The sequence below is a fragment of the Salvelinus fontinalis genome, chromosome 11, assembly GCF_029448725.1.
Source record: "Salvelinus fontinalis isolate EN_2023a chromosome 11, ASM2944872v1, whole genome shotgun sequence".
Taxonomy (NCBI): domain Eukaryota; kingdom Metazoa; phylum Chordata; class Actinopteri; order Salmoniformes; family Salmonidae; genus Salvelinus; species Salvelinus fontinalis.
In genome coordinates, this window is record NC_074675.1 from 37,780,425 (window position 1) to 37,799,752 (window position 19,328).

The following is a 19,328-nucleotide window of genomic DNA, read 5'->3' on the forward strand; positions in this document are numbered from 1 at the left end:
AATGATTGCTATCTCTCTCAGGACTAGGTGGTGGGGTTGGCTATATTTCTGGTCCAGTGCTGAGGAGCATGGCTGGGGGTCATTAGCATAAGCCAGGGCCATGTAGCAGGCAGAGACCAAGTACAGGTGATCCAAGAGGATGTGCTACTTGTACTTCTCCGTTTCCTCCTCTGGCAGTAGGTTTGTGAGGGCCATTCTTAACGTTGCAAACTCTTCAGGATCTTCGTGAATGAAGTTGGGGAAGGAAGGTTCCTCTATCCGGGATGAATACCTGGGTCTCTCTGGAGCCACTTGTGGGGTGTGAATTGGTACTACTGGGACTAGCCATTGGTCGGACCGTTAGTGAGCAGTAGGCACGTCGAAGGCTTGTGAAACTGGTTAAGCTGGTTGGGGTCTACCATACTGCTGAAGGGCAGCACACTGGGGGGTTCACCTGAGGTCTCTCTGGTTCAGGACGTTCTGGCTTTGAGAGGTGGGGACGTTTCGAGGTTCGTGCGCTGGGTAACGAGGCTGACTTGGTGTAGGACTTGCATAGGACGGGGTAGGATAAATCTCTGGGTGGAGGAGGCTGGTATTAGTTGGAATAGACTTGTGGCTCTTGGTAGTATTGTGGTTGTTGGTGAAATTGCACAGTAGGTTGAGAGTTCATGAGAGATTCAGAGTGCACAGGAGGTCGATAGCGCATGGAAGGCCGGCTCACATCAGGTAGGGATGGAGCTTGTGAGGATGCTGATTGTTCAGGCTGAGGGGTTGGTAACATGTAACCTGTAGGGAGGGGAAGAGACTCCGTTTTACTCTGTGGGGGTTGGGGGGCATATGCTTCTTAATAAAAACCTTTTTGAAGCAAGCCATTACACTTCGTTAATATCATGGCATTGCATTATTATTATTCATGTTATTACTTAAATATGAATCAACAAATTAAGAAATGCCAGGCTGGAGAGGATACGTCGCATTTTTGTACTGACAACATTAATGGAATCAAAATAAAGATAATGTATGCCTACCTTGTCTTTGTCTGTTGGCTTTTCTGCATATCATTTGTTATAATACAGGTCCTATTTCGACGCACAAAACCATTCAAGCAAAGTCCGATGGGTTTACTCGGATCATGTCACAAACCCTGCTGATCCTTCGATGGCCGTGGCATTGACATATGTTCTTCAGAGTGAGGACGGCGTAATGAGAGACATAAGGTAGCCGAAACTACTGAAAACAGGCCTTTTACAAGATTAAATCATGACCGGAGCATTTCCTTCTTATTAACCCCACCCCACCTCTTTAAGGAATACCTAGGATAGGATAAAGTAATCCTTCTAACCCCCCCCCCCCCTTAGAGTTAGATGCACTATTGTAAAGTGGTTGTTCCACTGGATATCATAAGGTGAATGCACCAATTTGTAAGTCGCTCTGGATAAAAGCGTCTGCTAAATGACTTAAATGTAAATTAAAGAGGGATGGAGTCCAGACATGCTACTTTAGGAAACTTTCTGAATAGACATATAGGCCTATGGAAAGGATCATCTCTCTCTCAGCACCCGTCAATCATGTCAGATACAAGAGCAAATATTTATCCTTTGCTTAAAACTTATTTAAAAACCTAACTTAGGCTTTCTGAAATTAGGCTAAAATATAATGAATTGACAAGGAAAGTATGAAGGGGACAGCTATGCTATAGTATGGAGATCATTAAAATAGAAACAAATACACGTAACATGTCCATAGACTTTTTATCAGTGACGTTGATTATCGAGGGGGCAAGTGTTGGAAAGGTTTTTCAAATACTGTGAGGAACTACACTGCTCAAAACAATAAAGGGAACACTAAAATAACACATCCTAGATCTGAATGAATGAAATATTCTTATTAAATACTTTTTTTCTTTACATAGTTGAATGTGCTGACAACAAAATCACACAAATTATCAATGGAAATCAAATTTATCAACCCATGGAGGTCTGGATTTGGAGTCACACTCAAAATTAAAGTGGAAAACCACACTACAGGCTGATCCAACTTTGATGTAGTGTCCTTAAAACAAAATGAGGCTTAACATCAAAATGAGGCTCAGTAGTGTGTGTGGCCTCCACGTGCCTGTATGACCTCCCTACAACACCTGGGCATACTCCTGATGATGTGGCGGATGGTCTCCTGAGGGATCTCCTCCCAGACCTGGCCTAAAGCATCCGCCAACTCCTGGACAGTCTGTGGTGCAACGTGGCGTTGGTGGATGGAGCGAGACATGATGTCCCAGATGTGCTCAATTGGATTCAGGTCTGGGGAACGGGCGGGCCAGTCCATAGCATCAATGCCTTCCTCTTGCAGGAAATGCTGACACACTTCAGCCACATGAGGTCTAGCATTGTCTTGCATTAGGAGGAACCCAGGGCCAACCGCACCAGCATATGGTCTCACAAGGGGTCTGAGGATCTCATCTCGGTACCTAATGGCAGTCAGGCTACCTCTGGCGAGCACATGGAGGGCTGTGCGGCCCCCCAAATAAATGCCACCCCACACCATGACTGACCCACCGCCAAACCGGTCATGATGGAGGATGTTGCAGGCAGCAGAACGTTCTCCACGGCGTCTCCAGACTCTGTCACGTCTGTCACATGTGCTCAGTGTGAACCTGCTTTCATCTGTGAAGAGCACAGGGCGCCAGTGGCGAATTTGCCAATCTTGGTGTTCTCTGGCAAATGCCAAACGTCCAGCACGGTGTTGGGCTGTAAGCACAACCCCCACCTGTGGACGTCGGGCACTCATACCACCCTCATGGAGTCTGTTTCTGACCGCTTGAGCAGACACATGCACATTTGTGGCCTGCTGGAGGTCATTTTGCAGGGCTCTGGCAGTGCTCCCCCTGCTCCTCCTTGGACAAAGGCGGAGGTAGCGGTCCTGCTGCTGGGTTGTTGCCCTCCTACGGCCTCCTCCACGTCTCCTGATGTACTGGCCTGTCTCCTGGTAGCGCCTCCATGCTCTGGACACTACGCTGACAGACACAGCAAACCTTCTTGCCACAGGTCACATTGATGTGCCATCCTGGATGAGCTGCACTACATGAGCCACTTGTGTGGGCTGTGCCCAGGGTCCTTTACCGTCTAGGATCTCCTCCCAAGTCCATTCCTCTTCTCTCCATTGCTTTGGTTCTTGCCGTCCTTCTCCAATCCGCTTGGTCCTGGTTTGGTGGGTGTTTCTGTAAAGGTTGTCAATGTCGTTCTCCTCCTCAGACGAGGAGGAGCATGGATCGGCCCAAGATGCGGAGTAGGAGGTATTCATGATTTTAATGGCAAACCAACAAACACTACAAATTAACAAAAACAACAAACGTGACTAACCTGCAACAGTCCTGTGTGGCCCAAACGCTAACACAGGAAACAAACACCCACAAAACACCAGTGAAACCCTGGCTGCCTTAGTATGACTCTCAATCAGAGACAAACGATACACACCTGTCTCTAATTGAGAATCATACCAGGCCGAACACAAAACCCCACATAGAAATAGAAAACATAGACTGCCCACCCAACACTCACGCCCTGACCAATAAAGACATATAAAACAAGAGAAAACAGGTCAGGAACGTGACAGCAGGTCAGGTTTACTTAATTTGTTAGCAAGTTAGCAAGTAATGAAAACGTGCATTGTATAAAAGAAAGTAGACACATCAATGTTTTTACTGAAGTTCCAGTTCCAGTTACCAGTTACACGGTAAACGTCACAGCCCTATGCATATGTGGTCTCAATGTCTAAATAGTGACGGCAGGGCTAGTTCTAACTGCAGGACTTCCGGCACCGACAGAGATGGCCGCCTCGCTTCGCGTTCCTAGGAAACTATGCAGTATTTAGTTTTTTTATGTGTTATTTCTTACATTGGTACCCCAGGTAATCTTAGGTTTCATTACATACAGTCGGGAGGAACTACTGAATATAAGAGCAACGTCAACTCACCATCATTACAACCAGGAATATGATTATCCCGAAGCGGATCCTGTGTTTTGCCTTCCACCCAGTACAATGGATCTGATCCCAGCCGGCGACCCTAAACAACGACGCCGTAAAAGGGGTAAACGAAGCGGTCTTCTGGTCAGGCTTCGGAGACGGGCACATCGCGCTCCACTCCCTAGCATACTACTCGCCAATGTCCAGTCTCTTGACAACAAGGTTGATGAAATCCGAGCAAGGGTAACATTCCAGAGAGACATCAGAGACTGTAACGTTCTTTGCTTCACGGAAACATGGCTCACTCGAGAGACGCTAACGGAGTCGGTGCAGCCAGCTGGTTTCTTCACGCATCGCGCCAACAGAAACAAACATCTTTCTGGTAAGAAGAGGGGCGGGGTGTATGCCTTATGATTAACGAGACGTGGTGTGATCATAACAACATACAGGAACTCAAGTCATTCTGTTCACCTGATTTAGAATTCCTCACAATCAAATGTCGACCGCATTATCTCCGTCATCATGAAGTGCTTTGAGAGACTAGTTAAGGACCATATCACCTCCACCCTACCTGACACCCTAGACCCACTCCAATTTGCTTACCGACACAATAGGTCCACAGACGACGCAATCGCAACCACACTGCCCTAACCCATCTGGACAAGAGGAATAGCTATGTGAGAATGCTGTTCATCGACTACAGCTCAGCATTTAACACCATAGTACCCTCCAAACTCGTCAGCAAGCTCGAGACCCTGGGTCTCGACCCCGCCCTGTGCAACTGGGTCCTGGACTTCCTGACGGGCCGCCCCCAGGTGGTGAGGGTAGGTAACAACATCTCCACCCCGCTGATCCTCAACACTGGGGCCCCACAAGGGTGCGTTCTGAGCCCTCTCCTGTACTCCCTGTTCACCCACGACTGCGTGGCCATGCACGCCTCCAACTCAATCATCAAGTTTGCGGACGACACTACAGTGGTAGGCTTGATTACCAACAACGATGAGATGGCCTACAGGGAGGAGGTGAGGGCCCTTGGAGTGTGTTGTCAGGAAAATAACCTCACACTCAACGTCAACAAAACAAAGGAGATGATTGTGGACTTCAGGAAACAGCAGAGGGAGCACCCCCCTATCCACATCGACGGGACAGTAGTGGAGAAGGTGGAAAGTTTTAAGTTCCTCGGTGTACACATCACGGACAAACTGAATTGGTCCACCCACACAGACAGCGTTGTGAAGAAGGCGCAGCAGCGCCTCTTCAACCTCAGGAGGCTGAAGAAATTCAGCTTGTCACCAAAAGCACTCACAAACTTCTACAGATGCACAATCGAGAGCATCCTGTCGGGCTGTATCACCGCCTGGTACGGCAACTGCTCCGCCCACAACCGTAAGGCTCTCCAGAGGGTAGTGAGGTCTGCACAACGCATCACCGGGGGCAAACTACCTGCCCTCCAGGACACCTACACCACCCAATGTCACAGGAAGGCCATAAAGATCATCAAGGACAACAACCACCCGAGCCACTGCCTGTTCACCCCGCTATCATCCAGAAGGCGAGGTCAGTACAGGTGCATCAAAGCAGGGACCGAGAGACTGAAAAACAGCTTCTATCTCAAGGCCATCAGACTGTTAAACAGCCACCACTAACATTTAGTGGCCGCTGCCAACATACTGACTCAACTCCAGCCACTTTAATAATGGGAATTGATGGAAATTATGTAAAAATGTATCACTAGCCACTTTAAACAATGCCACTTAATATAATGTTTACATACCCTACACTACTCATCTCATATGTATATACTGTACTCTATCATCTACTGCATCTTGCCATCTTTATGTAATACATGTATCACTAGCCACTTTAAACTATGCCACTTTATGTTTATATACCCTACATTACTCATCTCATATGTATATACTGTACTCTATACCATCTACTGCATCTTGCCTATGCCGTTCTGTACCATCACTCATTCATATATCTTTATGTACATATTCTTTATCCCTTTACACTTGTGTGTATAAGGTAGTAGTTGTGGAATTGTTAGGTGAGATTACTTGTTAGTTATTACTGCATTGTCGGAACTAGAAGCACAAGCATTTCACTACACTCGCATTAACATCTGCTAACCATGTGTATGTGACAAATAAAATTTGATTTGATATTGACTTGGTGACTAGATAATGGGAGACAAAAGTGAGAGACGATTATGAGTAAAGACGCCTGCCTTCCATCTTTGAGGACATGCATTACCATTGTTAGAGCGGTCACTCTACAGTGTAGACATTGTTAATGTCATAAATGACTATTGTAGCTGGAAACGGCTGATAAAAAAAAAAAAAAAAAGGAATATCTACATAGGCGTACAGAGGCCCGTTATCAGCAACCATCACTCCTGTGTTCCAATGGCACGTTGAGTTAGCTAATCCAAGATTATAATTTTAAAAGGCTAATTGATCATTAGAAAACGCTTTTGCAATTATGTTAGCACAGCTGAAAACTGTTGTACTGATTAAAGAAGCAATAAAACTGGCCTTCTTTAGACTAGTGTTAATTAATTTTTTTAACTTACAAATAATTAAAGAGCAGCAGTAAAATAACAGTAGAGGCTATATACAGGGGGTACCGGTACAGAGTTAATATGCGGGGGCACCGCTTAGTCGAGGTAATTTAAGTAATATGTACATGTAGGTAGAGTTAAAGTGACTATGCATAGATAATACACCGAGTATCAGCAGTGTAAAGGGGGGCAATGCAAATAATCTGGGTAGCCATTTGATTGCTTTGGGGTAGAAGCTGTTAAGAAGCTTTTTGGACCTAGACTTGGTGCTCCGGTACCACTTGCCATGTGGGAACAGAGAGAACAGTCTATGACTAGGGTGGCTGGAGTCTTTGACAATTTTATAGGCCTTCATTTGACACCGCCTGGTATAGAGGTCCTGGATGGCAGGAAGCTTGGCCCCAGTGATGTACTGTGCCGTACGCACTACCCTCTGTAGTGCCTTGTGGTCAGAGGCCGAGCAGTTGCCATAGCAGGCAGTGATGCAACCAGTCAGGATGCTCTCGATGGTGTAGCTGTATAACTTTTTGAGGACCCATGCCAAATCTTTTGTCTCCTGAGGGGGAATAGGCTTTGTCGTGCCCTCTTCATGACTGGCTTGGTGTGTTTGGGCCATGATAGTTTGTTGGTGATGTGGACACCAAGGAACTTGAAGCTCTCAACCTGCTCCACCACATCCCGTCGATGAGAATGGGGGCGTGCTCGGTCCTCCTTTTCCTGTAGTCCACAATCATCTCATTTGTCTTGATCACGTTGACGTAGAGGTTGCTATGACCATGCTGTTTAGTCAGCTTCTTGATATGCCACACCTGTCAAGTAGATGGATTATCTTGGCAAAGGAGAAATGCTCACTAACATGGATGTAAACAAATTTGTGCAGAAAAGGAGAGATAAGCTTTTTGTGTATGGAACATTTCTGGGATGTTTTATTTCAGTCCATGGAACATACAGCCAACACTTTACATGTTGTGTTTATATTTTTGTTCAGTATAAATACTTTTTTTGACCAAGTGCGCATGCGCCAAATCCACTTAAAGTAGAATCGTCATTCAACGTCTCCTGTAAGCCCAGATCCTGGTTCAGACTAGGCTGTGTTTTTTTTTCTGGGTCTATTTAGTCAGTTATAGTATCGTCAATTGCCACTGAAAAATAATGTTTGACGAATATTTAGTCACTTTTTGTTGACAAAATTAAAACTGGAGCAGAGTTATTTTTTTTAGAGCTATAGCCTGCAATAATACAGAACAATCTAGATCTGTGGTACAGTGTGGCGATGCAGATCTTACCATTACTAAATTACTACTTACTTGCCTATGAAACCCTATTAATTCATTTGAAACTGATATGTGAGTAAAAATATATAGTCAGACAACCTCTTTACGAAACAAAAGCCTGAAAAGACTTTAATACTTCATACAAAGTAAACATGTTTGAGTCAAGGACGGACTATGATGTGCAGGTATAATAGGGTTGTTCTACAATACAAATAATTTCAAAATGCATTGTCATAGTTTACACTGTGGCTTTCCTGTGGGTAGAATAGAATGCTAATTGAATCCTAATTCTATGGGTTATAGAGTATCCATTGAAGCCACATCAAACTTTAACAATAGCTTTTCCAATGTTTTCTCCCTGCAGCATTCCCATAAAGGCAGCAGGCATGTTCTCAAAGCCTTCAGTGACTTGCTCACGACACTGCAGTTTCCCCTGTGGATGAAAACACAACATTATGACATGGTCATTCAGCAGTCACCACCCAGCTAGCACATTTGGTTCCTTGGAAGTTGTGGGAATGTAAGTTTTTGGTTTCCCATTGATTCTGGGAAAGTAGCCATAAGTTTCCTGATTGTTAAAACAAAATGTTTTTTAAACCTTCTGAGAGCGAAAGTGAAAATTGCAAAAGCTGGCAATTAGGCCTACCGGCTAATGGAAACCCTGGTGTGCGTGTGTGTAGACAACCTGCCCCTCCCCTCGGAAGCATAGTCTAGTAGCCTACTGACATTACAAGTGATTCAGACATTTTTAATTAGGGAAGATTTGATAAGTCTTTTCAATTCTAGTTAAGGATACTATAGTTATCACATTTCACATTGGATTTATTAACTACAAAAAGGTATAACGTGGTTTTATTTTAATTCTGATGCCACAAAAAACGACAGTCACTTTTCTGGGGTTCGAACCGGTTCAGAACTTTATTTTGCTTGTCGGAACAGAACAAAAACATTTGGAAAATAATTTGTTCCAACCCTGCTTTTAACTTCTTTAACTCATACAAAGCTGTTCATTTTAGTCTTAAAACAGACCTTATTTCAAAGGAAACTAGCGCTCATTAAGATCAGGTGTGGCCAATTAGTGGGCGCGGCCAACAAACATGAACACACTTAAGAGAATTATTATATGTTTTAATAACGTTCTTACTACATTCTTTGAACGTTACTAATGTTTTCTTAATGTTCTGAGAACGACTTTAAATAGAACCATGAGGAAACCTGTCAAATGTTATGCTGAACTACTGAAATTCCCACAGAAGAACGTTGTTTCTTAAGGTTTCGGACGATTGTTTTAAATAGAACCATGAGGAAACATTATGGGAAGGTCGTATGCAATATAACAACCATGCTTTAAGAAACATATGGTTCTCAGAACATTATGTGCTAGCTGGGTATAATCTAAAGTATACAGTGGCAAGAAAAAGTATGTGAACCCTTTGGAATTACCTGGATTCATGCATAAATTTGATCTGATCTTCATTTAACTCACAACAATAGACAAACAAAAGTGTGGTTAAACTAAAAACATACTTTAAACATTCATAGTGTAGGTTGGGAAAGGAATGTGAACCCCTAGGCTAATGGCTTCTCAAAGCTAATTGGAGTCAGGAGTCAACTAACCTGGAGTCGAATCAATGAGACGAGATTTTGGTTAGGGCTGCCCTGCCCCATAAAAAAATCAGAAAAGTTGAGTTTGCTACTCACAAGAAGCATTGCCTGATGTGAACCATGCCTCGAACAAAAGAGATCTCAGAAGACCTAAGAATTGTTGACTTGCATAAAGCTGTAAAGGGTTACAAAAGTATCTCTAAAAGTCAGTCCACGGTAAGACAAATTGTCTATAAATGAAATTTCAGCACTGTTGCTACTCTCCCTAGGAGTGGCCGTCCTGCAAAGATGACTGCAAGAGCACAGTGCAGAATGAGGTTAAGAAGAATCCTAGAGTGTCAGCTAAAGACTTACAGAAATCTCTGGTAGATGCTAACATCTCTGACGAGTCTACAATACATCAAACAAGAATGGTGTTCATGGGAGGACACCATGGAAGAAGCCACTGCTGTCCAAAAAACCCATTGCTGTACATTTGAAGTTCGCAAAAGAGCATCTGGATGTTCCACAGTGCTACTGGCAAAATATTCTGTGGACAGATGAAACTAAAGTTGTGTTGTTTGGAAGGAACACACAACACTGTGTGGAGAAAAAAAGGGACACCACACCAACATAAAACCTCATCCCAACTAAACTATGGTGGAGGGAGCGTCATGGTTTGGGACAGCTTGCTATCATCGCCGGAAAAATGTAACATTTTGTCCGCCAATTGAAGCTCAACAGAAGTTAGGTGACGCAACAGGACAACAACCCAAAAGACAGAATTAAATCAACAACAGAATGGCTTGAACAGAAGGAAATACGCCTTCTGGAGTGGCCCAGTCAGTCCTGACCTCAACCCGATTGAGATACTGTGAGCTGTTCACACCAGACATCCCAAGAATATTGTGGAACTGAAAAGAGGAATGTTCCAAAATTCCCCCTGACCGTTGTGCAGGTCTGATCCGCAACTACAGAAAATGTTTGGTTGAGGTTATTGCTGCCAAAGGAGGGTCAACCTGTTATTACATCCAAGGGTTCACATACTTTGTCATACTACACTGTGAATGTTTACACGGTGTTCAAAAAAGACAAACAATTATAAATGTTTGTGTTATTAGTTTAAGCAGACTGTTTGTCTATAGTTACATGAATGACTTAAATGAAGATCAGATAAAATGTTATGACCAATTTATGCAGAAATCCAGGTAATTCTAAAGGGTTCACATACTTTTTCCTTCCCACTATAGGTAACGTTAGGTATATAAACTGTGTTCGAATACTCATGCTACCCAAACAAACCATACTATTTGTGACGTGAATTGAGTATATAGTGTGCTTATTGGTAATAGTATGGATATAGTTAGTATGCCAAAAGTTCCCGGATGTCGTACTAAATTAGCCAAAATATGAAGTATACACACAAAGGACACTATTTCCTTACTTTAGGACTCATTGTGAAATTCAGGAAATGGGCGTGGCTTCACATCGTTTTCAGATTATGAAAATGGTGGAAAATATGCAGCCGAAGTCCAACGATAGCGGATACAATTTCATTGCTTTAACTAATTATAATAAATGTTAAAATGTTGAGCAATGTAATAAAATAATGACTTTTCAAATAAGGTACCTTACACATTGTTGGCTGACAATTTGTTAGCTACGCTGTCCTTACGAACCACATAGCATATCATTACAGCACACAGTATGTACCGGTATATTAGCTAGCTACTTATACATTAAAGTATATTAACTATAGGCTAACTACCCAACGTTAATTGACTTGATTATTCCCGTCATTCTTAGCTTAGCGAAACGGTATAGTCGTTGTGTGTTCTCAATGGACATTCGGGTGCCTTCGTAAATTCTGTTCGGCTATCTACTGTGATTTCAGAGCATTCTCCTGAGTGTAGCAGAGCGCAGAATAATGCATTTACGAGCGCTCAAAACCGGTTGAATATGGCTGGTGTCAGTTAACGTCGGCAGAAACGCGTAATTAAATTGTTGCCAGCAACAGTCACCAACGTTCTGGATAACAAACTGCCTAACCAGCTCTGTTAGGGCGAGTAAAATGGTCAGAGTGGTCACTCATAAGTGTCTGGAAGTAGCTAGCAAGCTAGCCAACGTTAGCTTGGGTGCTTGACTGCAGTTGTAAGCTCAAATCAACCCTACTCCTCGGCCCCAGCGTCCAGTGTGCGCTCCGAGAGCAAAACGCTCTGAATTTACAAACGAACAATCTGACAAGGCTCCATTTACAAACGAACGATCTGACAACGCTCTGGATTTACGAGCGCACTCTGACACTCCAGATTGAATTCCCTAAATCGTAAAATGTCCATCTAATAATTTGTTATGCTAACTAGCTAGCAAGTGGTTGCATAGCAACAGCATCAACTTCCGCTAGACCGGCGAAGATCTAGTAGCTCAACTGAAAGGATACTGTTCCGTTTACGGTGTACTAAAATTAACTAATAGTATGTAGTATACACTATGTTACTATGGTTATTTGAACACAGCTAAAGTCCGTGACAAACATTTCATATTGTAAATGTGAATACCTGCAAGCAGGGTGTACAGTTAACAGACATATTCAGAATATGTAAAACATGGTGTCCAAATTGGTTACCCATAGAATTGTCATGATATGATTAGACAGTTTTATCTAGCCTGAAATCTCAAACCTGTTTTGTACTAACATTCCACTCTTTGTACTCCATGTCAATGCTAAACTGTGTGCATGACAATGAACAAGGAGTGGAATGATGGCACAGACTGATACCCAGGCTAGTTTTTATCCCAAGTACTGTACTTGCCTCTCTCTTCCAAGCCATGAGTCTCCTCAGAGACTCTGGGTTCTTATGCTCCCACCTGCCCACCATGAAGCCCTCCATCTTTAGCTGCTTGAAGATCATGGTCAGGTGGGGGTATGGGCCTGATAGATAAGATTAGATACAGTGCATTCAGAAAGTATTCAGACCCCTACACTTTTTCCACATTTTGTTGTGGAAGAAGGCTGTAACGTAATAAAAAAACTGAAATGATATTTACATAAATATTCAGACCCTTTACTCAGTACTTTGTTGAAGCACCTTTGGCAGCGATTACAGCCTTGAGTCTTCTTGGGTATGACGCTACAAGCTTGGAATACCTGTATCTCAATTTCAAGGGTCTGAATACATATATAAATACGGTATCTGTTATTTTTAATCAATGTGCACTAATGTCTAAACCTGTTTTCGCTTTGTCATTATGGGGTATTGTGTGTAGATTGAGGATTTAAAAAAAATGTTATCCCCTTTAGAATAAGGCTGTAACTTAACAAAATGTGGGGAAAAGTCAAGGGTTCTGAATACTTTCCAAATGCACTGTAGATAGATCGATATAGAGACAGAAATAAGAGAGAGAGGTGATGTATAGGCATATTTGTTGATTTGACCATTTAAAATACATAAAGAAGCCACACCAAGACACAAATACATCTACCAAAATGGCAGAGGATTATATACACAAAAAGTCAAGACTTGTTTCCATTGTGGTCCTTTATAATGGAACACAGAGTTCCAATATGTTAATTAATATATTTCTATGTAATCTCTCATGGCCAGATCTATGTAAACATAACTGGTACAGTAGAATATTTTGTGACTGAGCGAGATGCATATGATTACGAGCAGCAGTTGTTACGGTGTTTGGGTTTTTCGTTACTGGTTATTTGGTGCTTGCATCTTTTCAAACATGGGACATTGAGAGGGTGAAGTGTCTCGTTCCGGTTCCTCTCCTTGTTTTAGCATTTCTTGATCCTTTCTCTTAACATGTTTGGACCCAGAACTTAAATCGAGCAGTTGACCAATTACGTGAAACTAGTTCTGGGTTAATTGAGATTAATTACTATGCAATGAAACAGGAGTGAAATGCATTCAGTTGGTCACAGGTCAGTCTGAGTGTAATGCTGGCTAATGGTGCCCTCTAGTGGAATATTAAAATGAGCAACACTGACAGCATATCAACGTACCAATACAGTATGAGAGTTAGGCAATGTAGAGTTGACATCTTTGAATGATTTTGAAGATGAGAGAGAGATCAGACCTGTCTGTGGATTGGTGTCATTATAGGTTGAGATGCTGCCGCACACAGCTATCCTTCCAAACTCCTTCATCTGAGGAATGGCGACACTGGAGAAAGGGCCTCCCACCTTGAAAACGAAGAAATGTCCATTATGTCGAGCTAAATATGTTAAGATGAAATAACTATTACCCAATACTGACAATTTATATCCATGTCTAACAATATTAAAACCAGAGAAATACTACTTTATTACTAAATATTAACCCTCCATATCTAACAATATTACCAACTACCAGAGTGAATTACTACACTTTATATAACTACAACCAAATACTTCAACTACTTCATAACCTACGTTTTCAAAGAAGCAATCGTATCCGTCGGGCGAGGCAGTCTTCAGGACCTCCTCCAGTGAGCTGACTGTTTTGTAGTTGAAGGCCTCATCGAAGCCCAGCTCCTTGAGGAAGGCCACCTTGACATTGGGGAAAAAAAACAAAAAAAAACAACAAGTGAGTGCTGGCCCCTTTTTCATTTTCAGGATAAGTAAAGATAAAGATCACTAGAATTTGTGCCTCCCAATATTTCATCTTAATCCCTTTTTTCCTTTTTACCTTGCCGTTGGACCCAGAGGAGCCCACAACCCTGCAGCCCTTGATCTTAGCTATCTGGCCCACGATGGAGCCCACGGCCCCGGCTGCAGCGTTCACCAGTAGGGTCTCTCCAGCCTGAAGTCCCAGCACCTCCTCCAGACCGTACAGGGCTGTCAACCTGAAGTCAGAGCACAAGGGAAGATGGAATAGAAAACAACTTCCATTCAAACGGAAATGTGTATTTTGCTATTTGTTTTTCCCATTCACAACCTCCTGGAAACCATGCACGTACACACTGGTGACCAGTCTGCAGTCAGAGCAAAAGAGATGTAGCTCTTTAATAAGAAATGTAACTATAGTCACCTAGCTACAGTAAGATAGCTGTCTATGGAGTTTACTTCTGTTAAAACAAACAGTATCAAACTCATTATCAACACAAGCAATCATACACATAACATCTGTGTATCACCACCAACTGTCTCGTCATCCTAAAGCACTGATTACCTTTCTCCCCCTCGTCTGAAAACAATCCTCTCTTCAGTCATGTGTAACATTTAATTACTTGTAATCAGTGTTGTAGTACACGAGGCCAGTCTCGTGACCACATATTGAGTTTCTCGGTCTTGGAAACATTTTTACTCAGTCTTGGACATGAGGACTCATAATTTCTTCCCGAGACCAGCTGAGACAAACTCGAATGATCAGCTTCTATTCTGTCAGCGTATTAAACCGCTTCGCCAGGTCAAATATTTACACTCCATGTATGACACATTAATATCTTATCACCTATTGAAACTTGGGCTTCCTACTTTACTCGTAGCATTACCGTCCTTTACTTTCGTAGAAAAAATATCCTCAAACTTGGTGGCGCTCATCAGAATTTCCTTGATTCCCTGGTAGGGAAGGGTGGGGGAAATGGTTTGAATGTTCTGCGCTCACTTTTAGTAAGGGAGATTGGGGAAATTGAAACAGTGTTTCTATCTATTATAGGCCTGTTTGAGTTCGTAATAATTTGTAGAGTGGCTCTATTTGCCCTTCGGCATCCATTTTTTTCGCCATTCTGAATAGCTAAAGAATCCATATGTTCTTCTGAAATTTGAACACAGAAATACTGGACATTTTGGACTCTTATAATGGTGATTTGACAAAATTACAATTTGTTTCGGTCTCGAACCCAACACTGCTTGTAAATAACATTTTAAATTCAAAATGGTTGTGATTATCCAATTAACAGAGTTGTGATTCAGTAAAACTGTTTAAAGAGTTCTGTGGAAAAGCGGAACAGGACCATAAGTGGAGACCGTGACTTGCTTGCGAAGATACCTGGGGCCCAAATGTTTATTTTATCAACCTAGAAGGAAAACATACAGCTGCTTTTCCTGACAGACTTGAAGTCAACATTTTTTTCTGCCTTTACTCTGTGAGCTAAAACGATGAAACAGTTGTGCTATAAGTTCTCCAACACTAGCTCCACTGTTAGCATAAACGGTTATGTTAGCATCCCTCTTTACTCAGGACGCCAGAGCGTGACATGCATGTTTCTTCTGGCACGGAAATATAAATGTTCTACTCTTAGTGGCCAGAGGTACAGCCCATAGTGACCCCCCCCCCCATATTTTACCCAGAACCCACTGGCACTCAGGAAGCCCCTCCTCCTTACCCTGGCATGCCGATGGCCCCCAGAGCCAGGGACATGGAGACATCCTGAGGCCAGTCAGACAGAAGGCATGTCAGACCTGTCCCATCAGACACAGTGTGGGTCCTCCAGCCGCATCTACCAACCACATGGCACCCCACAGGGAAGGCTGGGTTGTTGCTCTGGATCACCCTACAAAAACACACACAAATAAACAAACTGAATGAATGAGGGTTGATTATTATAATTAAAGTCTGTCTACAACAAGCCTGTGTCAGAAGACACAGATCGTAAAGTACGCTTAATGGAGAGTCTGCATTGAAAGTGCTTTTTAGTTACAGAGAATGCTTAATCTGGGTCTATATGAACCACCCTTAGTGGTTGCTAAATGGTTTTATCTGGAGGCTAGATCGAAGACATGCTGTAGGAAGAGTCAATGGAAGCCTTTGGGATTTTCCCGAAGTATCTATACTTCTTTATAAAGACAGTAACTTAGGCAATTTAATTTAGTGAAATCATTTTAAGCCCTAAGGGGCAGGGAAGAGTCATTGTGTTCTGTATATTTTCCCAGACTGACTCACTCTCACAAACAAACTTTCTCAGTGAAAACACATTGAACCACTCACTTGTGGCAGGAACGGAACCTCGGAACACACTGCCAAGTACATTCAATTTGTCCTCTTACAACTTTAGTCATGAATAATAATCTATGGCCTTAGAAATGAATAACAGGTGCAGGACTTTCTCTTCCAGTAAACAGCAGGCATGCATTTCACCCCATGGTAGAGAGATGAAAGGCAGATAACTTGGCCTGCATCCCAAATTGCACCTCGATCCCTGCATAGTGCACTGCTTTTGACCAGGGGCCTACAAGAAGTGCACTATGTAGGGAATAGGGTGCCATTTGGGATGTAAACTTGTTTATTTTCCTTACTTGGCCACTTGACTTCCGATCATCACTTCCCCCTCCTTCATACGCACTCGGCTGAACGGTCTGGAAACAACCACAGATGGCAGGAGAACAATCAGATGCAATGTTTTTCTGTACTATCTACTGAAGGATGTGATTTAGTAATGTTATGGAAAAGTCAACACTGTTCAGAGAACTTTCAATGTTCTAATATGAAGAGTAACATCTGCCACGCTGATCCTCAACACTGGGGCCCCTCAGGGGTGCACGCTTAGTCCCCTCCTGTACCCCCTGTTCACCCCAAACTGCGTAGCCAACCACGACTCCAATACCATCATTAAGTTTGCTGACGACACAACAGCGGTAGGCCTGATCACCAACAACGATGAGACCGCCTATAGGGAGGAGGTCAGAGAACTGGCAGTGTGGTGCCAGGACAACAACCTCTCCGTCAATGTGAGCAAGACAAAGGAGCTGGTCGTGGACTACAGGAAAAGGAGGGCCGAACAGACACCCATTAACATCGACAGGGTGGAGCGGGTCGAGAGTTTCAAGTTCCTTGGTTTCCACATCACCAAGACAGTTGTGAAGAGGGCACGACAACACCTTTTCCTTCTCAGGAGACTGAAAAGATTTGGCATGGGTCCCCAGATCCTCAAAAAGTTCTACAGCTGCACCAGAGAGCATCCTGACCGGTTGCATCACCACCTGGTATGGTAACTGCTCGGCATCTGAACGTAAGGCGTACAGCCCAGTACATCACTAGGCAGTGTCAGAGGAAGGCCCAAAAAATTGTCAAAGACTCCAGTCACCCAAGTCATAGACTGTTCTCTCTGCTACCGCACGGCAAGCAGTACCAGAGCGCCAAGTCTGGGACCAAAAGGCTCCTTAACAGCTTCTACCCCCAAGCCATAAGACTGCTGAACAATTAAATGGCCACCCGGACTATTTACATTTGATTATATTCCTTATAGATATCACATTACATGAGTGATGACAAAAAGCGTCCGGTGGCAAATGTTAGGGGAATCCCTCTCTGTCCATTTTTCTTTTGTAATTTTCTCCTACCTCATGTATGGATCTACACTGAGAAACAGTGCCTCCAAAAGCACCTCTGAAACAGAAAAAAACAAAAACATTAAAATGTGTGACATCACTTGGCTTTAGTCAGGTACAGGAATGTTGTATTTAGTACAAGTACAGGTCCAGATAACCTCGGTAATAGTGCAGATGAGACCTTCACAGTCATTACCTCCATCTTTAGGCTCTGGCAGCTGCTCCAGCTTCAGCTCAAAGTTGCTGTCCTTCGGGAAGCCTTCAAAGTGACGTGTCAGGACCCAGGTCTTGGCTTGAACCATGGCTCTTTGCTTTGGACAACTGAAAGAATAGGCTGTTTACTGACTACTTAGTTACTTGCTATACCAAAATCTGAAGTGACCTCAGAGCTCATCTAGAGAACCGTTTCTTCTTTTCTATACGTCTAGGAATTTTAAGGTAAAGAGAAGAGCTGTCAGATAGTCAAAAAATATCGATTTGGTTGATTACAAGTTGTAAGAGGGAGACACCTCCAGCACAGAAGCAGAGAAAATGTCTAGCAAACCTCTTGGAGACAGGCCCTTTATATCCTAATCAGACAGCACCAAACGTTCTGTAAAAACCAGCCCGAGAGGCTTGTAGGAAGACAAAACAAAAAGGAAGTGACTGAGCAGCAACAGAATCACAGTGTTCACACAATGTCATCAATACAATACAACAGTGAATATTCAGTGTCCTCTGTCCTTGTACTTGGACCTCCAGTCTGGTGTCAAATCACTATCAACAGAGATGAGAATAATACATAACATTCAGGATCAGGTCTAGTGACCGTCATCCCACACCTAGAGTTTCACAAACAGAACACTGGAAATAATGTGTATTTCAAGAGAGGGAAAATATATAAATATGCTAAAGATTCCTCTAAACTGAATATGAACTCCAGTTAAATGTCCCCATTACAGCAACCTTTTCTACTTAAGTATCCTACATTTAGCAACATGTTTACTGTCAAGTCACCTATATACAAATATAGGTGACTTATATACAAATATTCAACTTTCTCTATTGAAGAAATGCAATAGAGACAGTTGAAATACCCACATGCGTCTATCATAGCAGGATGATGAGAAACTTGAATACTTCAACAAAGGTTGTTATTCAAAGACTGTTGATCTCCCTCTCACTCACTCACACACACACACACACACACACACACACGATGGCTGTGCGGGAAAGAGTGCACTGGTGCCAGAAGATGCTGCACAACTGTGAAAGAATATGCTGTTTACTTTGTGTTTAGTATATGCATTGATTTACAGTAATGAACAATACTGACTGTAGTGCAGGCTGCTATCTAGAATAGCTAAATTCACATGGATTTAAGAGTTTGCTGTCTATTATTTGCAATCTACTACACTAGCTTAGCTTGGTAGATAAATGACTTGCAGAACCTAGGAGAGCGCTGTGCATTGTTGCAAAGTGAATGCCATGCAAGCCCGCTTCACAGTGGGCTGTCGACCACAACCGGTGAAGAAACTATCTAAGCATTTCTCTCCATGAACGTGGTTTAATATCATGCAGTACTCAGCAAAACTCACCTCGAATAAATTATCAACAAATTGACACATACTGGTCACTGCTCTCCATGCAGAATGAAAGAACTAGCAAAATTTCAGGGAAAGGACAAAGCGAGCGTGGGTAGGCTGTGCTCGACTACTTTCTCATTGGCTAA

At 42.9% G+C, this 19,328-nt stretch overlaps 1 protein-coding gene across 1 annotated transcript; it reads right to left on the reverse strand.

The window, feature by feature from the left end:
• Nucleotides 1-7,878: 7,878 nt before the first annotated feature.
• On the reverse strand, nucleotides 7,879-19,306 carry LOC129865663 (prostaglandin reductase 1-like). Its single transcript, XM_055938608.1, has 10 exons — nucleotides 19,195-19,306; nucleotides 17,814-17,938; nucleotides 17,630-17,675; nucleotides 16,586-16,645; nucleotides 15,676-15,843; nucleotides 14,037-14,193; nucleotides 13,781-13,897; nucleotides 13,447-13,552; nucleotides 12,174-12,292; nucleotides 7,879-8,209 (listed from the first exon to the last, which is right to left on the reverse strand). The coding sequence occupies exons 2-10, from the start codon at nucleotides 17,917-17,919 to the stop codon at nucleotides 8,099-8,101; spliced, it is 990 nt and encodes a 329-aa protein (XP_055794583.1). The 5' UTR covers nucleotides 17,920-17,938; nucleotides 19,195-19,306; the 3' UTR covers nucleotides 7,879-8,098.
• Nucleotides 19,307-19,328: the final 22 nt, after the last annotated feature.